Source organism: Sphaerulina musiva, assembly GCF_000320565.1.
Source record: "Sphaerulina musiva SO2202 unplaced genomic scaffold SEPMUscaffold_13, whole genome shotgun sequence".
Taxonomy (NCBI): Eukaryota; Fungi; Ascomycota; class Dothideomycetes; order Mycosphaerellales; family Mycosphaerellaceae; genus Sphaerulina; species Sphaerulina musiva.
In genome coordinates this window covers 822,713-846,734 of record NW_016017395.1, presented here as the reverse complement: position 1 = coordinate 846,734, position 24,022 = coordinate 822,713, and the positions used below count along the sequence as shown (strand labels likewise).

General features: G+C 43.8%; 5 protein-coding genes across 5 annotated transcripts; 2 read left to right on the top strand and 3 right to left on the bottom strand.

Annotated features, from left to right (window-relative positions):
* Positions 1-3,509: 3,509 nt before the first annotated feature.
* On the top strand, positions 3,510-14,603 carry SEPMUDRAFT_121695 (uncharacterized protein; the record flags this gene model as incomplete). Its single annotated transcript, XM_016901706.1, has 3 exons — positions 3,510-3,515; positions 13,164-13,559; positions 13,650-14,603. The coding sequence occupies 3 exons, from the start codon at positions 3,510-3,512 to the stop codon at positions 14,601-14,603; spliced, it is 1,356 nt and encodes a 451-aa protein (XP_016756329.1).
* A 190-nt stretch (positions 14,604-14,793) lies between these two features.
* SEPMUDRAFT_95024 (NAD(P)-binding protein) lies at positions 14,794-16,053 on the bottom strand. Its single transcript, XM_016910651.1, has 3 exons — positions 15,472-16,053; positions 14,955-15,410; positions 14,794-14,907 (listed from the first exon to the last, which is right to left on the bottom strand). The coding sequence occupies exons 1-3, from the start codon at positions 16,045-16,047 to the stop codon at positions 14,863-14,865; spliced, it is 1,077 nt and encodes a 358-aa protein (XP_016756328.1). The 5' UTR covers positions 16,048-16,053; the 3' UTR covers positions 14,794-14,862.
* A 1,210-nt stretch (positions 16,054-17,263) lies between these two features.
* Positions 17,264-18,907, bottom strand: SEPMUDRAFT_27517 (uncharacterized protein; the record flags this gene model as incomplete). The annotated part of the gene is made up of 1 exon (XM_016908428.1): positions 17,264-18,907. A coding segment is annotated over one exon (1,644 nt), but the record flags the coding sequence as incomplete, so codon positions are not given.
* Positions 18,908-19,646: 739 nt separating this feature from the next.
* On the top strand, positions 19,647-21,131 carry SEPMUDRAFT_31878 (uncharacterized protein; the record flags this gene model as incomplete). The annotated part of the gene is made up of 1 exon (XM_016908476.1): positions 19,647-21,131. A coding segment is annotated over one exon (1,485 nt), but the record flags the coding sequence as incomplete, so codon positions are not given.
* On the bottom strand, positions 20,132-23,830 carry SEPMUDRAFT_152459 (c-24(28) sterol reductase). Its single transcript, XM_016907456.1, has 3 exons — positions 23,643-23,830; positions 21,883-23,482; positions 20,132-21,822 (listed from the first exon to the last, which is right to left on the bottom strand). Exons 1-3 carry the CDS (start codon positions 23,678-23,680, stop codon positions 21,811-21,813), a joined length of 1,650 nt encoding a protein of 549 aa, XP_016756325.1. The 5' UTR covers positions 23,681-23,830; the 3' UTR covers positions 20,132-21,810.
* Between the last annotated feature and the right edge of the window lie 192 nt (positions 23,831-24,022).

Below are 24,022 nucleotides of genomic sequence, written 5' to 3'. Positions count from 1 at the left end.
TAACTTTCTTTTCAGCGGTTAAGAAAACGGCCTCTATCCTAAAGTTTCTAGAGTACTAGGTGGACTTTCTAGAAACAATACCCTCTAGTCCTCAACTTTTATATTATATACCGAAGCGAAATCGGTACTCCCTTAATAAAGTGTTGATATACTGTTGAAAAGTATCTAGTACCCTAGAAAGACTAGAGGGATCTACTTAGCTATTGAAAGAGTTTGAAGCGAATATAGAAGGTGGTCTTATATTTGTATCTACGAGCTATATAAATATAGTAAAAAGCTACAACTACATCCACTTGTACAATCTATTTGGCTTTCTCTATATACTAGGTATACGCCTATTACCTTTAGAGGACGAGAAGTTTTTGATTAAATATTCTATATATAGTCTCTAGAGTAAATTATATAGTACTCTATCTGGTTCCGTCTAGACTTCGATTTTATAGTTAATTCTTTCTAGTGCAGGGCTAGCATACAGGATATTTAGGTATTAGTAGGGGACACAGTTCTATATATATAATAGCATAGTTTTCAGCTTAGTAACTCCTTCTAGGGTCTATATAAATAAGCAAAAACTATCCTATGGTAATAGATGCAAAGATACCTTCTGATTATATATATATATATATATATATATATATATCTATCTATCTATCTATCTATCTATCTATATATCTATATATCTATATATCTATATAGAAAGTTAGTATAATAGGTGTTTGTTATTACTAAAAAGACGGACTTTCGGAACCACGAAGGTAGTATCCCTTACGTGTTTTCCTACTTTGTAGGCTCCTTTAACTCTCTTCTCTTTATTACTAGTATATAGCAACCCGAGACCTCTAGCGAATTCTGTACTATATATAGTATACTACTAATATCCCTTATTAATAAAAAAAGATATTCCGAGGTTCAGGTTATCCTCTATTTAGTATTTCCTTAGCGCCCGGCTTCTCATTTTAAAAGAGAGCTACTCTTTTCCCTCTTCTTCTAGCTCTTCTAGTATAGCTTCTATAATAGCTAGATTTATCTATATTGGTTATACTGTAAGTATATAAGGATAGTCCTAGATATAGTATCCCCTCGCTCTATACTAGAAGTAGAGTCTTACTCTTTAGCGTCCCCTTCTTTCGGCTAAATCTATCTATTTTACTCTTTATTTACCGCCGTTACTATCTTAGTGCTTTCGGTCGGGGTCCGCCGAAGCGAATAGATATTGTAGCTATATCTCTATTAGTATTAACCTCATTCAAAGGCTTTATATAGGATCGAGCTAGAGCTAGGACATTATTAGTCAAGTTGTTATTTCTTGCTTCCTACTTCTAGTTTGATATATTAAACTAATTAGGTTCCTTTTGATTAGTTGTAATTTGTTTATAGTAGTCTATATACTTTAGTATAGCTACTATGTATAATTTAGCTAGATTAGAAAAGGCATTTTCTAGATATACTATCTTAGCCTTATAAGAGAAGTTCTCTCTATCTAGTATAAGTAGGAGTCTATCGAATTCTGGCTAGTAGTTATACTAAGGTTACTCCTAAGAGTATTTTGGATAGGAAAGCTTAGTATTAAGTTATATTAAAAATGTCTTGGGGTCGTTAGGCTTCCTATCGCTATTTTCCTAGAAGTAGCGTGTTTTAGCTTTCTTTTTTACTAGGAGAGTATTATAGATAGTATCCTAGTAGAAGTTAACCGAGAGCGAGGGTTTTAAGGAAGAGTATATAGAATACGAGCTCCTTGAATATATTAAGTACTCGTAAAAAGGAATTGTACTCCTATAAGGTAGGAGCTAAAGCAGAAGGAGCAGACTATACGCTATAGTATTAATTATACTTATTATTATAACAAAAGAATTCTTATAGTATTAATATAGCAAGTATTATATACAAAGGAAGGCTAACTACTTAGAGCATACTATAAAGGAAAATCGACGGAGTACGATTACCCTAGCTAGGAGAAGTATTATACTACTGTATTCCATCTGACTATATAATCTAAGGTATATAATAATAGACCTACTAGAGTACTACCTAGGGGCTTGCCCTTTACAATAATACATATTAAATAAACTAGTAATATAGGCATTGATAAATAGTAGGCCTAAGAATTCTAGAACATATATATATAAAGGTAGGTATACGGATGTTCTGCCTTACGTATATTGTAACTAAGGCAACTTTAGGCTCGACGTTTAAAATTTATTAGTCCAACGTTTATAATAATCTAGCTCCTAGGTAACACAATAAATGGATTATACTGTAATGTTTCTATTAAACAACTCACTCTCAACAGGTAATATAGATCCCTAAAAGCTTACTAGGACACCTACTAAGAAAAATATCAAAGGAGCTGTTGAGAATTCTTCAATTAGTATGAAAACAATAGAGTTACAAGGACCCCTACTAATCGAAAACTCGCTACTGCTTTTGAGAGAGGTATTACAACTATTTCTCGAATCCTTAACTTAGAATAAGCGCGAGGAAAAAACTAATTTATAAGAAGAAGAAGGATAAGCTAGAATTATCTATCTAGTATAATAGATATAAAGGACATAATCACAAGCTAGATAGGCTAAGGTATAAGTATAAGCTACCCTCCTATAAGTATAATAATAGAACAATTATAAGAGCTCTAAAGGAGAGAAAGATTAGTTTCTTTATTATAGCCTTAGAGCAAGAGATATGTAATAGTCTAGCATTATAGAGAGTAGAGTTCTATAAGGAGAAATTGCTAGATAAAGACAAGAGCATGTTATATAAGACTCGCTTGTTAGATAAGATATACTACAGTTAGGGATATAAAGAGAATAAATACTGAATTCATCGCGAGACGCAAGCTTTAGATATACTATAGGGACTATATTAGACAAGAAGAAGAAAGACCCCCTAATAGGGCAGATAAGGAGGGTAGAATCGTCTATTTCTAGTAGTATATTAGTTACAACTCTAAGAGCCCTCTCTTCTTCTACTCTATACTAACTAACTCTAATAGGAAGATAAATTCAAAAACATATATCAACTAGACCAAGTGTCAAGCGGGAGGACGATCTAAAAGGACACTCGGAATAACTAAGCATCTCGGCGCGGATCAACCGACGTTCCGGCTGACCTTACCTGCTTACTAAACATATATATCTATATACTATCTATACGTATTACCGTTTAAAACTATACAATCTACTACTTTACGACCGGTATTCCGCGTTTGACGACCCTCCGTAGGCTCTATAGGCTCCGTAGGCTCCGCTATACTAATCTCGACTGTATTATATAACGCCGAGGCATTAGATTGCTGTATAGTACTATAAGTAGTACCGTAGCTACGGCTACGGCTACGACTACGAGGACGAGGACGACTACGTCTGCGGCTATACGCTAGTTCGGTACTAATATATACCTCGGCTGTTGCTACTACGTCTGCCTTAATAGCGCGTTACTAAGCCGCGAATTCCGAGCGTAACGTAACTATAACAGCCCTCTCGGCCGCTGCTACGTCGTTACTAGCTACCTCTATGCTCGTTATTAGCCTATTAGTTGTCTTAGTACCGCGCTTCGGTAGCTATAGATACTAAGCCGGCTTCGTAGGTATAGCAAATAGAACGGCCTTAGGTATTAAACAGTCGAGTTAAGTAGCCTATAGGCCTATTAAATTTACGGCTTTAAAGGTTTCTAGCTTATCCGCGTAACTGTTATAATCCGCCGGTCGTAGCGATAGTAAATACTTTAATTACTATAGTATAGAAGCCTAGATTTAGCTATAACTGTCCGTATATTATAGTAGTACATCTTATAATCTATCTATCGCTATGTCGTATAGGCCCTACTATTATAGCGTCTACTGAATTATATTACTAGTATATACGCTTCGGTTACTCGTAAAGTAATAGAGATATAATAACCCCCGAGCAATCGGCTTCCGTTTAATTACTATAGGTAGTAGTATATAAGTGTACGGCAGGCCGTATTGTTTAACCTTACTATATTCTATATAGTAATTAAGTACTAAATATAGCTCTGCCGTTACTGCCGAGCGCGTATAATTAGCCTTATTAACTGTACGTTTAATACTAAGAGCGTTATACTATAACGTTAGTAGTCTGTCGATTGTCTATATAGTATATTAGCTATTGAGTTGTACAAAATAACCGAGATTATTAGCCGCTACGGCCTGTAATAGTAAGCTAATATACGTGTTTTCCTCTATTCGTTCTAGGTTATCAAAAAGCTTATCTAGATACTAGCCAATACCTTTAATATACTATTCTAGTAATAAGTATAGTAGTAGATACTCCTTTATACCGCAATTGCCGCCTTCTACGCGCTATAATAAGCGAGCCCTATTATTTAGTAGATGCTTAATATAATACGTAACTAGTCGCTACCTAATAACGATATAGGTATTACAGAAGTATTCGGTATCTTCCGCTATTAATCCGTCGATAATAGCTACCTCGAGTTTATTAGCGGCCTCGGTTGATTCTGCCTATAACTACGGCTATATAAGCGCTTCTAATTCTATCTTCTACTCGGTAGTATACCCTAGTTTACGAGCTCGTATACGTCTTAGTACGTCGGTTCGTATAGTCGATTCCGTCGGTACGGTCGATTTGTCGGCGTTAGTAGCTATAATAGTAGCTTAGCGTACTTTACTATCGGCTGCCTCGGTACGTACTATACGTATAGTACCCCTATTAATATACTTATAAATATTCTAAGTAGTATACTACTAGCAGAATTACTAAATATAGCGCTAAAATAGTAATTCCGGAATAGCCGCGATAAGGCCGGCGCCGGCGTCGGATATAATAACCTTATTAAGCTTATAGGTGCGTAGATAGTTGTTAAATACTACTAGTAGTATAAACAACTAATCCTCCTTACTCTCTAACTTTATTAGTAAATAGTATATCGGAAACGAACGTCCGGTATTTGTAACCCCTATAAATACGCTAAGTAATAGGCTAGCGCGGTTAGTACTAAATGTAGTATTAATCTAAAAGCTAAAATCCGGGACGAAGCGTATAGTAAAGCGTACTATATATAGCTACTAATATACTAACTGCTTAAGTAATACCCGTATAGTACTACTAGTCTATAGATTAGTAGTAAATAACTAACGGCCCTTATATTCAAATCCGAGTATAACAAGTATACCGAGTAGTATATTAATAATAGTCTCGGCGTTACCGGTACTATAGAAGGTATTACCCTTAGCTAGGTTATAGTAATGCTTACGATTAAGTTAGAGTTTATATAGCAAGAGCTATCGGTATATAGTATTATATAATTTATTTATAAGTCGATACTACGCAGCCTATACGATAGCCTTACTAAAGCTAGGTATTTGTATCTCGTAGACTATATAAACGGACGGATTTAGTACTAATTTATATAAATAGTTAAGTAAATTAACGGTTAACTACTACTACTTAATTACTATACCCTACCTTACCTATATATAACTTAACCGACAGTTCTAGCTATACCCCTTATATCGGATATTCTTCGCGTAGCGTACGCGTAGAGTAAGTAATTTATCGTCGCTGTCGCCTATATAATCGTCGAATCCGTCGGTATTCTTAGTAGCGACACTATAGTAAATATACTTATATATCGCTCGGCTAATATTACTAGACGTATAGACGATAGTAAAGCCTTTACTAAATGTATAATCTTATAGCCTAGCCTTTATAATAGTCCGGATTTCGGAATATCTCGCCGGTATATAGATACTCGTAATAGTATAGATCTATAGTATCGATAAACTTGCAGACAGCCGGTATATAGCTCTCGGCGAGTAGTAAATACGGAATCTACGTCGGACGTAGCCGTAGTGCCGGCAGTTCTACGTAGAAGACGGATAGTAACTAAATCTTAACCTTCTTGCCGGTATGTCCTTTGCTAACGGTTACTACTACAGCAGCCGGCTGCTACTACTATAAGGCAGGGTGTTTAGGTAACAAGAACTCGTTGCCGGCGTTGTCGTCGCTAGCGTTGTCGTCGCCGGCGTTGTCGTCGACTATAGAATCGACCGTAGAATTATCGATTGTAATAGTATTAGAGGCATGCTTGCCTTAGTACGGTTTTGGACTAATCGGATCGTCCGGCGCAGGTAGTTTATTTAGTATACTAGTGTTATTCTACGCTAGATCGTAACTATCCTTCTCTTAATTAGTTGATACTAGCTCCTAATTAGTTCGTATTATCTCTTCTAATAGCCTAATACGGCGGAAGCCGCTCGGTAGTACTTTAAACAGTAAAGATAGGTCTAGTAGCCGGTAGCTTATATTAGTATCGTTAACGAATAGGCTGTTATTCGGGCCGTTCGGATCGTTCGTATTAGCGTCTATAGTGCTTAATTAAACTAAGCCGAATTAGTACTATATCTCGCGTATTTGTAGTCCGAATCTAGTAATTACCGTAGTGTAGTATTAGTATAAGTATATAGAAGCGATTAGAGAGGTATATATATACGTGTCGGTGCGTATAAGTAAAGATATCTAGTGTTGTAGGTATCGTAGGTATTGTAGGAAAACTCTTTATAGCAAGTAAGGTCAACCGGAGCTATATTAATCCGCGCCGAGCTATAACTTACATATCCCCTTAGTTATTCCGAGTGTCCTTTTAGATCGTCCTTCCGCTTAACACTTAGTCAACTAGATACTATTAAAGTATATAAAAGAATAGATTTCTAGGAGAGATAATTTTACTTAGCCTAGAGTATTACTATATCCTAGGAGCGAGTCCTAACCTTATAGCAATAGAGACAATTGCTCTTATATTCAAGACAAAGTATAGAGCTTAGCAAAGATATACTAAAGAAGAGTATATTAATATAGCTACTTAGGAGAAGATTAACTATATAATTGAGAAGACATATGCAATATATTAGAAGTATATAGAGTTAGATAGGCAAATTACTGCTTTTTGAAGAGATAGTATATAGTAGTATATTATGAAGTTATTACGACTAAGCACAGTATGATCTATTGATTTTGTTACCTAGGAGTATAGAAGGTACTATAGTTCCGGCTACTAAGATACCTTCTATACTTATAAGACTTATATAGTTGTCCGCTACTAGAAGGAAGTTGCTATAGTATAAGTATTATTATATAAGAACCATCTATCTAGTAGTTATACTAATTTATAATCTAGTGTCGTAGGGAGTGCCTTACCAAGCTAGAGCCGTACTATATCTAATGTCCCTCGCTCTCGCGCCTTGTCCTACTATCGCCTTGTCTTACTATCGCTCTCCTTGTCTCGCTATCGCTGTCGCTCTCCTTATCTCGCTATCGCTCTCGCGCCTTGTCTTGCTGTCGCTGTCAATACAGCCTTAGGCTTTGGCTTGGCAAGGCCCTCCTGCCTTTTAAAATTCATGCTCCCGCCGTCTATAATTCCCTATTTAAAAGTATAGTACGACACTTAGTATATATTCGTATATTATAGAACTTAGTAAACTACTACTCAATATCGCTAATATTATATATAGCCGACTATAACGCATCTAATAGTATAGTCCTTCTCTTAACTTACTCTAAATAACATACTAGCTATCTTGATGCCTATATAGTACTTACTATATAGGTAGCGTGTTGCTACTAACGTAATACGATAAGTGAACAAATATATATACTAACTCTAATATTACTATAGTATTCGAGATATTAAACTAGTATCCCCTTATATATATATTACTAAGCCTAGAGTATGTCGCTATGTATATGTATGTTTATCTGTTGCTTTTACTCGAAACATCTATAATTTAGTTCTAGAGATGCTATCAAAGAATCTAGTATTCTTTATTATGATTAGGTAGTTAGGGGTTCTAGCTATCTACTCTATTGCTTCCGTAGTACAATATTCTTTTTCTACGTACCTAGGTTACTATATCAATTTACTATCCAATATACGAAACAATATATATAAAGTAGGTAGATCAGTAGTATATTAAGTCGGTATGTTATTAGGATACAACTTTTCCTAAGCTGTATACTACCGCTTATAGGAATGTTGGAATATAGCAGTATAGAATTATTTGCACTATTATATAAGTACTAGAAATACGATAGTAATCCCTTCCCTATAGAACTTTTCGAGTTTTCTTACCAAGTAGTATTAGACTAATAGAGTATAGCTTCCTATTATCATCGCTAAAGCCTTCTCTGAATATCAATTTTATGCTTATCTAGGCTCTTAATAAAAGGCAGATTGTCTTAGGTAGTTTGATGTAAAGAATTTAGTGATAGGCTTAGGAAAGCTATCTGAATATCAATCTAGATGCTTTTCTATCAATAATTACTAATGTATAGAAATTGAAGATATTCTAAGTTATAAAGGGATTTCTATTACTTGTAAGTAGCTTCTTCCTGTAACGTAGTGTTATATCTATTTAGTATTTACTGTATAGTAGTAGAGTCTCTATATAGTCCACTATCTTTAACTTAGCTCTTAATATAGGCTAAGGTTATTATCCTAGCTATAGCTACTAGCTTGTATATCTTTCTAGTAGAGCTATTATTAGTATTGCTCTTCCTCCTAGATTTAACCAACAGTATAACTCTCTTCTTAGTTCTAGCTCTAAATTGAGCGGGGTATTAGTGTATATCGATAGTTATAGTTTCTTAGGGCTCTAGAATAATAGGGTAGGCCTACTACTATCTTAGTTTAGGATGTAATATTAGACCTCTTTCACTACTTGTATAATCTAAAGCTTAGATTATAGTTGAGGGAGGTAAATCTGCTCCTAATATTATAGAGGCACCTTTCAATAATATTAGGCCTTTCTTAAGGCGTTTCTCAAGTTTATAGACTCTCTTTCTAATCTTCTAGATAGGGATAGAAATTCTAGGCACATATTTCTATAAGTTCTATTATAACAACAGCTCTTCTTAGACTAGAAGAATATTACTTAATAGAATTAAGCTAGAGTTTATTCCTTAAGACCTATTTCTAGCTAGATTAGTTGAAATACCCCCTTTAGAGTAGGTACTAAAATCTAATATACTAGTGAGTATTAGGAAGCCTCTTGTTATACTTATAAGACTTATATCTAAACTAGCTGATCTTAGTTAGGTTCAAAAAAGAGTTTCTATTATAAGGAACCTAGAGAGTAATCTTATTTCTAGTAAAATACTTTATAAAGTTTGATAGGAAGGCTATAGGTAAGAATTATAGGCTTCATCTTAGAGAAGGTAACTTTATTAGAAGATTTAGAAATACTACTCTATATAGGAGTATATAGTATAGAAATATCCTATCTAGAGAGGCTACTAGCTCTTCTTATATACTATAGACTTAGTACGTGTATAGGGATATTATATAATAGTTCTGTAAGCGTAAGGGTATAGGTAACAGAGGTCCGAGGTGTAAAAGGTATAAACAATGTACGGCTTACTATCTGAGGCACAAACAAGCCGAATAGCCGCAGTACTTAGACTAATATCGTAGGTCCCCTAAACGTACTAGGCACAGAGACTTATCTTGAGCGAAGGTAGAACAATGTACGACGTCTTACTCGCTCTAGAGCTACATGCGGGACGACTAAGGCGTACTTAGAATTTGTATAGTACAGTCTCGTACAGATATAATTGAATTTAATAGAAATTGAGTATTGAAATACTATTATCGTGCATTAGCTTTCGGGCGTTTTTTTAAGTTAGAATACTCTAGGAAGGGCCCTATCGATATTTCTAGAGGTTTAAAGAGTTTTGTCTAGAATCCTGTTTCTTAGCCTAACGTTTTAGGCTTACCTAGTAGCAACTAATGTAGACTATAAGCCGTATAATAGAGAACGTACAGAAGACTATTAATACCGAGCGCTATACGATACCTAAGCCTTAGCGAATTATGTTTATATTAAAAACCGCTAGTCCAAAGTATATTAGTAGTTATAGTTGGAAATAATGCTTTATATAGATAGAAAACAGTAGTAAGAAGAATAAGGATAGTACTATAGTTGAAGTACAGTTAAACATACTGAAATTAATTATAGAACTCTAAATTTGATGTTCTCTAAAACTCTACCGCTAGGAAGAACTGCTATTAAAGGTAGACAGGTCTATAGAACTAAAAGAGACCTATATAGTAAGAATATTAAGGAAAAGAGCAGGTTAGTTGCTAAGGTTTTTAGTAAGTACTTCGCTTAGACTACGAAAACATATAGCTAGCAGCTTATAGGGGACTATAGAACAAAGTAAATAATATATGTAACTTGCTAGTTATAGTTTAAGAATATAGAGTCGGCAGACTAAAGATTACCTTAAATAGTATTCAAAATACTAGGATTAGGGCTATCCTCGAAGGACGTACAGATCTATATTATATATAATATAAATAATATATAAATAACTTTTTTGGTATACTATTAAACAAGTTTAAGTCCAATGTAAAGAGAAAGGGTTAGCAAATTACAGATTGAGAATTGGTACATACTTATCTAGAGATAGAGCTATCTAGAAATCGTTCGAGTAAGAGGACTACTCTTTTGTAGAAAATGTCTTATAGAATACTCTAAGGAGATACAATTGCTTCTACGCCTACAGAAGTCGAAGTAAACCAGGTAAAAACAGTAGGCATACTTATCCCCTTAGGGGTCGACGATTTCGTAGCGACGACAACAACAAAACTGCTCTATACTATACGTTTCGCTACTATTTCTAGTATTAGCTTACTATAGACTAGAGGGTAGCTATTAACTTTAGTAATTTAATTTTTAGTAACCGAATAGTAGCCTCTAGCTCTTACACATCTTATAGGAGGGAGGGAAGGAAGTATACAACCGTTAGCAAGAGTAACAATCTACGCTAATATAGCCGCTTATTCTTCTAGTAGCTACGCTAGTTAATAGTTTGTTATAATAGCTAGTATACTCGTAGTCGGAGCCTCTACTAGTATTGCTTATATTATTGCTTATAGTATTGCTTATAATATTGCTATTACTAGACGCTCTACTATAGTACTAGAACTATTGTATATATCTTGCCTTTATACTTATACAAAGGTATATATATATACCTATTTAGTAGCTAGGCAATTATACTTACTATATCTATACCCCTTAGTATAGTTATACTAAATATACTACTATTAGTAACTCGACGTCTAGGTTGTTCTTAAATTGGCCTTTAAGACCCCTTAGTATAGTTATACTAAATATACTACTATTAGTAACTCGACGTCTAGGTTGTTCTTAAATTGGCCTCTAAGCCTTACTATTATAGTAAGCTAGTACTATATAATCGAGTTTAGCTATCTTATCTAGTAGTGTCGTATTCCGGTTAGTAAGATTAGTATACTCTAATAGTAACTCTATAAGTAGAGGGTTGTACTAAGATATTAGTACTAATAGCGTACGATCGCTATATACAAGTACTATAGTACTCATTATAAGATAGTAGTTCTAGTAGTTGCTACTATATCCGGAGTATACCTAAAAGTTATCAAATAAGTTAGGCCTAATAGCTTAGACGTTAAAAAAAGGCGGATACGTATATATCTACTTTCCTACCTTCCTTAGGTACCTACCTACCTACTAGCCTGCCTGCCTGCCTGCCTGCCTACCTACCTGCCTGCCTACCTGTCTATCCCTATAGGCTACCTTGCCTAAAATTAAGAAGAGAAGAACAAGAAGAAGGGAAGAACAAGATTAAGATAAGAACTAAAGAGAAGAGAGGAACTAAAGAGAAGAGAGGAACTAAAGAGAAGAGAGGAACTAAAGAGAAGAGAAGAAAAAAATAAGAACGAGGACGAGGAGATAGAGATAGAGATAGAGATAGAGATAGAGATAGAGATATATATACGAAAATTAAGATCAGTATATATTTTATACTACTAACGGGCAGGCCTATAGGATATATTAGATTTAGCACGCCCTTCTATATAGGATATACTAATTAGAACGTACGCTTTTAAGGGATAGCTATAGCTATTATATATACTCTATCTCTAATTTAGTAGGCCTCTACTCCTTCCTTTACCTAATCTATACTATACTTCGGAAGGCTCGGAGGTCGTTCCGTACTAATTAAAATCCTGTTTTTTCTCTCTATCGCCTTAGGCGATAAACGCTCTCGAAGTTGTACGATAGCTCGTATATCTTTCTATCGCTTCTGTTTGCTAGGCTAACTAATAGCGCGGTTATTTAGCGTATTTCTTTACTAAGTTATAGAATTTCTCGTGTCTAGCATTATAGACTAGCTTACTGTTATAACGAAGTAACCGTGCTATGCCCTAACCTAGGCCCCGAGAGATAGAATTACGAAAACATACCCAAATTAGTAGTAAAAGGCGGCATTCCGTCTATTAGAGATTGAATTATAATATACTATTGTCTCTATGTCGAAATATGCTCGTATAGGTATTGCTAGGAGGTAGCGGTAACGCTGATATAGATAGTCAATTAAGGCTCTAGGTACTTACGTACTGACGTAATATTGTTTGCTTCGATTAATAAACAGCGCGACAGCGACAGCAACATCAACACTTTGAATTTCGATATAGAGATAGCGGTATATTAGAAGATACACAACACTTTGAATTTCGATATAGAGATAGCGGTATATTAGAAGATACACTCTAAGAGACAGAATATCGCTTTCTACTACTGATTTGGGTATGTTGTCGTAATTCTATCTTATTGGATTTGCGTACGTAGCATGGCACGGTTACTTCGTTATCGCAATATGCAGACTAGAATGTACTGTTAGAACCTATTTCCGTTACCCAGACGCTCTCCCCCTTAAGTAGGACCTCTCTTTGACTTTGTCTTTTCAGATGCTGATTACCTACCTAACAGTGAAAGAAGAAGTCGAACAGGTTTGCGGAACTTTCTTCGCACTTCCGAACCAACGTAGTCCCTCCATCGGGCGACACAAAGAGAGAGAATACAAGAGACATGCCCAACCATCGTCATTGCTGTGTGGAGGTGCCAATTCTGGTGCCTGACAGGGAATGGTCAAGCGAGCAGGAAAGATGCTGCCAGTCAAGGGAGCGACGATGTGTCCATAAATCGTCCTTTCTCCCACGCCACGCACAGTCGATACCTCCGCCACATACCAGGTACATGTATCCTTCGACCACCACTGTACCATTCGCCGGACCTAAGACCCTTTATGGCCCACACCATCGTTGAGCCCACATCCTCAGTCACTACGGACGCCGACTAGGAGGTGGCACTCGACGCTTCCAAGCGTAATGCTTCTCTGGAAGCACACCCGGATTTCAGCGAGGATCTGCCCGCACAGTACCGACCGAGCCACTCCAGCCTTTTGTCGAGCCTTTACGACGCCGACAGGCCAGCGCCTCCACCCGAGGGCTCTGTATTGTCGGCATGGGGACCACTCCTGGGTGGCAGAGGCGGCATTGTCATTCCGACTGCTTCTGAATTCAATCGCAGCAGGAATGGCCTGCTCTTTCTGGCATCTCTCGCCTCCAGTCACGAATGCCCATTGATTACCCTCCAGAGCCATGCAGCCTGCAGCGCCGACTACCACAGCGTCAGCGACCAGCTTGGCGACAAGGCCTCCCTCGTTCGTGTCGACATGCACCACGTGCACTCATCTGTACGTACGGCGCGGTGGTGCGTTCTACTTGGTTCCTCGAATATATATATGTGTGTGTGTGTGTGTGCTAACTTGCGTGACTACTGCAAGTGGCAACCAGATCTGGAGTCGGCCAAAGACGAACTCACGTTGGCTCACCAGAGCAGCGATCTCGGTTGGAAGCACACGCTCGGCGTCATGCTTGCAGTGCGGCTCGGGTGGGAGTATGTCTTCTTCGTGGACGATGACATTACTCCTTACACCGATGGGCGGAGAACGTTGTCGGCAGCACACTTGGCGCACGCAATGCGAGCCATGCGAGCCGACTCGGATCTTCAGGCAATCAGTTGGCCATCCATTTGCATGGCTGACAACGGTGTCGTGGGACATGCGCGGCCCCTGGTCGGCCTCAGACAGGACGTCTTCATAAGCGGTTCGGCAATCCTGCTCCGCGTGACCAACCACATGTCCTTTTTTCCTCTCAACATGTACAATGAAGATTGGCTCATGATGGTCCAGCTGGCGGTGGGAGCTTCAAGCCATACCCGTGTGCTTGCTCAGGCAGGCGGCGTCCAACAAAAACCGTACGATGCATTCTGTCAGGAGCGTGCCCAACGCGAAGAGCCGGGCGAGCTGCTAGGCGAGGGGATGATGAGTCTGCTGGAAGACGAGGGTCCGCGGCTATACAGCATGTCAGATGTCCACTTCTGGGCGCGCGTGATGAAACACCGCCGGGAATTGCTCCATTGGATTATCCGCAAGCGCTGCCATGGATATCTCATTACGTGGGAAGAAACGGAGACGCCACTCTCCCATGATCCTATCGTTGGTGCCATGAACGCCGCCCTCTGGGCGCAGGACAAGGTCAGGCCCGAGCACTTGCAGAGATGGGCGCAAAAATGGTGGCAGGATCAAGTCCATTGGCGCGCGATGTTGCTTTCCCTCTCCCGAGACGCAGTTCAAAAGACCTCGGAGACGTCTATCGTTGACTTGCTCCAGCAGCCTCGGAGAGCTGGTTCCCCGCGAGCAGCGGCCGGTGCATGCGGCCACCAAGCTCATCTGTGAGTCTTCTGGACACATCTCCATTAAGTGACACTGATCGAGCCCATTCTGCAAACGGAACATTAGCCGGGACACACAAGACAATTACGAGGGATGGCAGGCAGCTTGGCGATGGAGGCGATGAGCAGTTTCAGTGTTGTCAAGAGCATATTCCTATACTCAAGGGCCTATGATATACAGACTATTCCTCGCCTCCAAGTATCTTGTAATTTGAATCAAATGTTCCGTCCAAACCTATCGCTTTCATGGCACAGTAATGTCTTCACCATACCAGGATCGGTTTAATGGTCTTTCCAGTATGCATGTCCTAAGACGGTCGTCAGCTGAGCTACACATTGTGGGAAATGAACTCACGAGTAAAGCCACTTTGAAGTCCTCAGCAGGGTAGTACTTCACCATCTTGTCAACAGGCAGCTTGCCGGCCCGATAATGCTCGATGAGCTGCGGAATAAAGTCTTCTGGGACACTGTCGCCCTCAACGCATCCGAACAGCTTGATACCACGAAAGAGCATATCCACAAGGTCTGTCGACATCCTATAGCTGGGATCCGCAGGTCCTCCAACCTGTACGAAAGAGCCCTTAGTGTCAACAGCATGGAAAGCCGCTTCCAGCACCGGCGGAAATCCCGTGGTTTCAATGACGACGGATGGACCACGTCCACCAGAGACCTCACGCATCGCTGCTGTAAGATCTGCGAGGCCCGTGGTGTTGAGACCATGCGTGGCACCGAAGACTTCCTTCGCCAGATCGATCCTCGACTGTACCTTGTCAACGGCCACGATTCTTCTGCAGCCAGCGATGCGGGCCCCCTAAGGAACGTCAGCGTCGTCGATTGCATTGCAGATCTACTTCCAGTATGTATACACGTACCATGACCGCGCTCAGACCGACTCCTCCGAGCCCAAGGACCATGACGACGTCGTCAGCCCCAGGCTTCACCAGATTCAAGATTGACCCGGCTCCAGTCTGTATTCCACAGCCCAAAGGAGCAAACAACTTGAGATCGTCTTCGTTTCGGATGAGGTCTTTAGCAGGAAGAACTGTCGTCTCTTTCACGACACTCAATTTTGCAAAGCTCGAATGCCCAAAGAACTTGCCTCCAACGGCACTGGAGCCGTCCTTCCCATCTTTGAATACGTCTGACTCTCCCAGGAGGTTCATGGGCGCGAAAGTGTCACAATACGCTGGGCGCTTTGCTCGGCAGCTTTCGCATTTTGTGCAGGAATCGAACGACAAGAGGACAGGATCGCCCGGTGAGACAGGTTTGGTCACGTTAGGACCTACGGCTCGTACGTAGCCCGATCCCTCGTGACCAGGTACCATGGGAAATGTTTGGCCCATGTTTGGCGAGGTGAGCGAGAGATCTGTGTGGCAAATGCCAGTGGCAACCATTTCGACCAAAATTTCGCCATCCTGGAGATCGGAAGGCACTCTGATATCCTGCATGCTCCAATTATCACCACCATGGTGCTGCTCAGCCAACGGCTCTGATGCCACAATGGCTCTGGACAATGTCATGGAGGCATACTGTCGAAATGAAGTTAGATTCGTATGACGGGGTCGAAGCAAGGACAATCGGGATGTGATTGGAGACGCGAGTTTCGATATTGCTCGAAGAGATGCACAGCGTGGGCGAGAGTGAGGAGGAGGAGGAGTGAGGCGTACAGACTCGTTTGCTTTGGACACCATTCTGGAAGGCCTGGCTGCCATGATGTTCGTAGTGCCTCTGTCAGCTGGAGGGAGTGTGGTGGAGCTTTAGTAATAAATGTCGATGGCGGGCGTGCAACACCCATGGTATATGTTTGCGCAAGCGAGTCGTGAATAATGTGTGAGGTACTGCCACGGATATAACAATAAGCTCGATCGTTGGTAGGTTTGCCGGCGGCATTATGGTAGCGGGTGCCACGTGAGCTGGTAAAGACGGTATAGCAGTGGTAGAAGCATCTGACCCCTGAATCCTGAGAGCTGCTGCTGTATACAATGTATAGGGGAGGGAGTCGGTATAGCGCATGGATTGCAGCGACAATTGGGAGGGGCCCATACACGTTCGACACCCTGTAGTACTCCATACCTCCTGGTAAATAGGAGTTAGTGGAGAGGAGTAGAAGGTAAAGAGGCGGGGAACCAGGTTGGACCGAGGCTAACCTTTTTGAACGACTCTATGAACAGTATGAGAGTAGGTAGTTGACAGTGACACTGATCTATCTTGTATACACACGCCACAAAAGTAGCCTAGTTCTGCCCGTATACGATACGGTGCATCGAGCGCGAGGAATCTCCGACTGCGCAGGCAAACATCGTGCACTCTTCACGCCAGCGAGGCAGTGGTAGAGTCTCGCAACGAATTCAATTGCTCCACTATCTGATCCCACCAGCATGCATGCAGCCGTCAACTGAATATTCGTCCACACGTTTGATGGACTTCTTTGACAAAGCCTGCCATACATATGTAGTGCCGCCTCTCAGATCCATCGCAGCTGAGTCGAGCGGCCTCCTCCTCACGATCAGCAGTGCTGTCCTACAATATGCTCGGATTCACATTCACCTCTGCAGAGAGCCTCGCTATGAATGGGTATTCATAGGGCAGCCGTTAATCGAGCTCCTCCAGGTCTTGCCATTCCGCGGTTTCGCCCATCAGATCTGTGGCGGCATCGACATAGCCTTCATCGTCCTCGGCCTCATCAGCTAGCATCTGCACAAACAGAGACAAATCTGGTCCAGGCATGCTCTCGTAGCTTTCGGGATTGCTCTCCGCAGGTGGGGGTGCCGCTCCCTCATTCATCGTCTTGTCACCGTCAAGTCTGGGAGCAAGACTCAAGACACGGATCAGCTTGGTCGGGAGGAAACCTCGTATCGTCTCGGCTAGCGGGAAAATCGTCCTGTCGCGTAGTGCGAGAGTCGTAAAAGTTGTCATGATGCAGTCTTCGTACAGTGCCATGAATGAAACGGGTACGGCCAGCTGAGGAGACAAGCTGGAAGCGAAGTGGAAGGAAGGTCGTGATGGCTGAGGGGCAGGCACCACACGGTCATCATCATCTAGTCCCAGGACATAGATGCGCTCCTCAATCTCGAACATGACTCGGTGATTGTTCACGGAGAGCCAGCCGCCTAAATCAAAAGTAGAGCCATCGGAATCACATTCCACGACGGAAGTAGATGCATCGAAGGAGGCACGGTCTTGGAGTGCTTTGCGCCAATTCGAGCAGACGAAGACGCGGCCGCCACGAGATATGCCAACAAAGAGGTCGCCATCAAACATACCTGCACCCCACTCATCATCATCTATGGAGAGGGGTTCTCCCGTAGTACGTGGGCCAGCTTGCACGTGAACAGATAACGTCCGATCCTTCCGTGGCGGAAAGCCACGGATGGCACTGGCCTCAGTCGCAGCAGTAGCCAGAAGTTCTTGATCTGACATCCCCTGTGCCTCAGCATGCGCAATGTGGAAGAAGTTCTCGGTGCTGCATTGGTTCGGGTGTAGAACACCTAAACACTGGCCTGAAGATTTGTCATAAAAGTGGTAGCCATGCGGTCCTTGCGACCATGCCACAGCATCGGCACACTGGTGTAAGTGGCCAGTGGCGCCCTCATCAATCGCCATTCGTGTTTTCAGTTGAGGTTCGCCGTGAAGCATGTTCTCGTACACAAAGCCCTGCCCTTGCAGAGAGACGACGCAAAGGGTGTCGAAAGAGAGCTGAAATCCGCGCGTGATCTTCTCATGAGGCAAGACAGCGACCATCTTGAGCGTTCCACGCGCCTCCAGAGTGTCATCAACACGCCAGACTTCCACGGCATTTCCTTCGCGATCGAACACAGCTGTGCCATCCTGGTACTCGAGATGGGCAAACGGCCGGACGACTTCCCGCGGGAGGGAAAAAAGCCTTTCCCCGTCGTCCATATCCGTCACGCAAAGGCCTCCGGCTTGCGACGTCGACAGAACGAGACGACGTTGGAAGTCTGGTTTGAAGCGCCAGATGGCATCAATTCCCACCTGGAAGATGGACTCGCTGACCACAGGGGCCGAGCGTTGCCACTGGCGGCCGAGCAGCGTCTGGCGTTTGCAGAGATCTTTCCATGACGCCACGTCGCCGTAGTACTTGGCGAAGCTCTGGCTATTCTCGAGAAAGGCGAAATCTCTGGCGGCGGGCGGGTGTTCCGTCTTGGTGGCATATATCGCCTCTCGGTGGTCTTGGTCGATGAAATAGTGCCAAGACCAATTCACTCGTGTGAGAGCGGCCAGTGCGGCGGGCGCAGTGAAGTCGAGGATGCGCAGGACGATTTCTGCAGGCAGCACAGCCAGGGGATCTGTCGTGTCTGCCATGTGCAGGCGGATGTTATCGTTGTTGTGGTGGTGATGGTGGTGGTGGTGGTGGTGGTGTTGTTGTTGAGCAGAAGGAAGCTCAAGAGCGAAGATACATGTATGATGTACCTTACCAGGCTTAGGTACCTTGAGGTAGATTCTACCGTAAACGGTAAGGTACAGGTAGGTTCTGCAACGCACCTTACCTATTTTAGAGCTCCTGCGGTGATGTCAGTGCACGGCGTAGGTACTCCTGAGCACAGCTGTATAAGACGCGTTTAGTTCAATTGGGTGTAAGCTAGCGAATATCTACTTGCGGGTGTGCCCGTGTAAACAACACGGATATGTCTTCGGCTCCGTGAACTTGCCTTCTTCCGAGGACATCATCGCCACCACCAACGTTGGTTCTTATGCAACGCCAAGCATCTCCAAATCCCATGCGGAGATGACTGTTGCCAGCCATGTTGTTCATACATGCACCAGAGTGTGTTGGCACCACCAGAAAAGGGAGTAGCAGTCCCAAGCTGTCGGCCGCTTGGTGAGAGTATGAGTGAGACAGAGTGTGAGTGAGGAGGAATGATACCTACAGTACAGCCATTATTCGCTACCCGGATCCTGCCTGTCCCACCACCACCACCACCCCCTATCTGGCGGCGGCGGGAACATCATCAACAACACCTTCAGAAGGCCAGTTATGGCGCCCAATACCAATGGCGACGTTGCGCCGCCTCCGCAGAACTCCGCCGATCTGCTCAAGCACTACGAGGAGTATGGAGTCATCATCTGCAAACCGTGCAGCTTCGCCATCCAGCCCAGCGCATTGGCGAGCCACCTGCTCAAGCACCAGATCTATCGCAGCGAGAGACGTAAACTGATCTCTCAGCTGGTCCACCTGAAGCTCACCGATCCTGCCGACGTCGTGGATCCCGCTCCCATGTCCAACCCGGTGCCTGAGCTCCAGATCTACAAAGGCCTCCGGTGCTTGCATAAGGGATGTCAGCACATTTGCGCAAGTGAGAAGCGCATGTCTCAGCACTGGTCCGAAGTTCATGGCGAGCGAGAATCAAAGAATGTCATCACTCGACCCGCTTGGCTCCAGACCTTCTTTCGCGGCAACAAGATACGATACTTCGAAGTCTCAGGGCCTGTCAATGGCCCTGTGAGCATTACGAGCAGTCCTGCAAGCAATGATTCCCCAGCAACCCCGCGGACCAATATCGACTCCACCTCCTCGCCCGTAGAGCCGCCTCTGACACTGGACATGGACTCATTGCGATATTTGTTGTACTACAAAGAGCATACAGCCCTTAGTTTGCCGAGAAATGATCGTGAATCGACCTGGTTCTGGACGGCTGGCATCCCCCAAGAAGCGTTGAAACATCCATTTCTCATGTCAGGGCTGCTTGGCCTGGCTGCTTTCCACATGGCTAGAGTCACTCCCGATCCTGCTCAGTCGGCTTATCATCATGCCGCTTCTGTTCGCTATCAGGCAGCTAGTTTGACGGACTTTCGAGAACTGACGCGACGTCCTGATGTCTCCAATGCCGTGGCTCTGATTGCATACTCACGTCTGATCGCCATTCAGCGCTGTACCCGAGACATAGACGATGCCTACAAAGTGAATTGGATTACCGAATTCATGTATCTCATCCGAGGTAGCGTGGAACAATTGATCTCACTACAAGCTTTCCTTCCACACGACTGCGAGTTCAAGTTATCTTTGCAACAGCTAGAAGGCATCGCGAGATTGGACGATGAAGCAGCTCGCAGCAAAGACGCGGAGAACGTGGCGAAAATTCCTTCTCTCATGCTGGACCGACTCGACCAGCTACCACAGCGGTTAGGACAAGTCCTAGGCAAACCAGATCCAGCCAACATGAAGGATGTCCAGGCTTCTTTCGAGGCGTGCACGGCACTGATTGCAGCTTATGCTCGGGCCTACTCGGCAAAGGCGCCCCCGGTGTCCGCTCATCCCCCGCTCGAGCCGCGCGGCGACATGGTAGCAGCCATCTGGAACGGATTCGAGTCGTGGACGCGAACTGTGAGTGACCACTATATACACCTCCTGGAAATCAACGATGGTCCGGCACTCATTATCCTGGCTCACTTCTGCGTGCTGGTCAAGCGCTTCGAAGAGCGGTACTGGTATGTCCAAGGGATGCCTGGACGTATGATTGAACTCATCGAAAATAAGCTGGATGATCACTTGAAGCCATTCGTAAATGATTTATATGATATCCTGGACTGATGAATCCAGTTGGGACCGGGAAGCCTCGAATCTTGCTGGGTGTTATCGCAACCATTATGTAATGAAAGTTCCGCATTCAACGCCAAGGCTTGAGCAAATTTGTTATTGCCGCTGCATCCATGGATACATCATACCTGCAGTCTATGCTGATAGGAGGTACCTTAGTAAGGCTCCAGGTATGCACAGTTTTGGCGGATGCGAGAGAGACGGAACGCAGTGCTCCGATCGCGGTGCTATTCCTCCGTCTCTGATGCTGTATTTCACCACCTTGAGCACGCTCGGGCCCGCTCGAAGTAGCGTAAATCAAGACCATATTTCGGAAGAAGATCAAAGGTATTCTTGAAAGGGCAGACTGCTTAAGCGTACATGATTCTCAATTATGCCTCATGCACTGCAACAAAACATCCCGATTCGCGACCGAGAACGAGCACGTTCTGCAACAACACATCGGGAGAACATGCATAGTTTTCTCGTTCGCAAGCTCGAAGGTTACACAAAAGGCAACAAGATGAAGAAATAATGCCTCATACACCATGGCTGAAATTCCCCTCGTCGGTTTCGACCCCGTTCCCTTGGCCCTACCGCTTTTCATTGGTACATGCTTGTACAATTGGCGTCGACCGCAGCTTATCAATACATGTTCGAGAGCAGCGCTGAAGATCTAGATGACGTACTGTACAATTTGTTAGCAAGGCCTCGAGTTCCACAAACTTGAAACGGTATATGTACTCACGGGAATGAACAAGTAAGGTGTTATCTTCTCGTACTCGTCCCAAGCAGCACCATACTTCTCTTTACATCTTTGGATGTCTCTGTATGCACGATGCACAATCATGAGAGCGAAGAAGATGGGATAGAACCATGGGAAAGGACTATTGAATCCAGTGATCAAACCCCAGCAGAAGGCGAAGTAAAAGTCGGCGGTGTAGTTGATCTTTCGGGCGTACTTGAACCAACCGTCGATCATGAGCGAGTCACCAGACTCGGTCCGGATGACTTTGGGGTTCTTGACAGCCTTCCATGGGAGCTGTGGGAATGTCTTTCGGTAGACAGCCACTCCACGCTCTTCAGCGCGGAACATGTTCTTTTGTGAATTGCCAGTGTCCCACACCCAGTAGGCAAATAGGTAGGTGACGTAGAGGAAGACGAGGACAGGCTTACTCCATCGATACTCGCTGGGGTCGTGATTGGCGAGGAAGATGGTGCAATGGCAGTAGCTGAGAGGGACACCAGCCAAGTTCCAGAAAATGAGCATGAACCCCCATTTCTCGTAGTACATGTCCCAGGTGGTGACAATCATCTCCTCGCCCTTGCAGCAGGCATTGGCGTATAGCCAGTGGGCCATGACCAAGAAGGCGACTTCTCCAGTGACGTAGCCGTACAAATCGATTTGGCGGAAGGCGGCGCTGAGGGAGATGAAGAAGAGGATGAACCAGGGAAGACGGACTTCGAAAAACATCTTGAAGTCGAGCCATTCGAACATGCGAGGATTAAGCTCGGCTCCCATGAAGAAGTCGTAAATGTGGTAGCCCGTCATGCGGTGAGTAGCACCACGAATGTGGGCCGACACGTAAGCCACGATGGCGACGATATAGCCAGTAAAGATGGCGACGCTCATCAGAGGGCCAAACTCGTCGATGAGGGTGTACATCTTGAACAGACCGGTGTAGTGAAGGAGCAGAGCTACAGCAATGGAGGTGTAGAAGGACCAGACACCGGAGCACCAGTATCGGAGCTGCTTGCCGTTCTCGTGAGGCAGCGGCTTTCCCGTGGAGTAGACGCCGGGCATGACCAGGTACAGAATGCCCTCGAAGACAAAGAACGTCCAGTAGATGGCCCAGGCTTTCGCATGAGGGAAAGCGCCTGTGTAGGCCAAGTTGAACAGGTGCTTGCCGAATGCCTTCCAGGTCATGCTGGGCTCCGAGGGAAACTTGCCGTCGTAGTAGGTGGCCCCAATCCACATGTACCACATGAGCAGAGGGAAGCCGATCATCATGGCCGACACTCCCAGCGTGCCTCCAAAGTCAAAGTGCGGGTTGTGGTCAATCCTGGGATCACTGCCCACCAGCCATCCGTCGATGATTTTGCCCTGGCCCTGACCGTTGCTGCCATGCCCAGGCTGTTGAGGATGTGCGTGCTGTCCATTCGCCGCCTTCGCTGTGCTGCCGTTGCTACCATTGCTGGTGATGGGCGCCTTGAGCTCGGCGGAGGCGCTCAGGTCTTCGGTGGGCGAGGGAGATGGTTCGCCGCTAGAGACGCCCGCCGACTTTCGTGCTGTTCGTCGGCGTGCTCCAGGAGTCTCAACGAAGCCATTGGGGATCGGTTTGCGCGGACTGGAAGAGAAGAAGGCGCTGTCAGCACGACCGAGCATTCATACTGGACTAAGAGCAAGAACAATGCAGAATGAGACGCATACAACGCTGACAACCAACGAGCATCACGCGCGACAGACTCGATGGAATCGGCGCATTTCGGGAGAGTGGGAATACATACGTCTTGCCCGTCTGGGAACGCGTGACCCGTTCCGACATTTTGTAGTTAGAAATGTGCGCGACAAGCGCGTAGGTTCAGCATGCACCCTCTCTAGAAAAACAGCAAGCGATGGTCTATCCGATGCATGGAGGTGAAGTGAAATGTCGTAGTGGGCGGTGGGACAGGATAATGTATGCAGAGTGGTAGACGAGGCGAGGCGTGAAGAAAGTGAGCAGGGGCTTGTCGGCAAAACGACACGACCGGACGCGACAATCGACATAGCACGCAGTATAACACGACATAACACCGTATAACACGACATCGCATGGCATAACACACCATAATGGCATAACCCGCCAGCGAATCGAGTCTGGCAAGTCACCTGCAGGTATGGATTGTTG

What these genes read in the sequence shown, in the direction of transcription:
- SEPMUDRAFT_152459 (XM_016907456.1), bottom strand. Translation starts at nt 23,680, where the DNA reads ATGTCGGAACGGGTCACGCGTTCCCAGACGGGCAAGAC. An exon ending in CGTTCCCAGACGGGCAAGAC is followed by an intron (nt 23,483 to 23,642) that starts GTATGTATTCCC and finishes CTTCTCTTCCAG; the next exon opens with TCCGCGCAAACCGATCCCCA.
- SEPMUDRAFT_95024 (XM_016910651.1), bottom strand. Translation starts at nt 16,047, where the DNA reads ATGCAGGATATCAGAGTGCCTTCCGATCTCCAGGATGGCGAAATTTTG. An exon ending in TCGGTCTGAGCGCGGTCATG is followed by an intron (nt 15,411 to 15,471) that starts GTACGTGTATAC and finishes GACGTTCCTTAG; the next exon opens with GGGGCCCGCATCGCTGGCTG. An exon ending in ACTTCAAAGTGGCTTTACTC is followed by an intron (nt 14,908 to 14,954) that starts GTGAGTTCATTT and finishes CGACCGTCTTAG; the next exon opens with GACATGCATACTGGAAAGAC.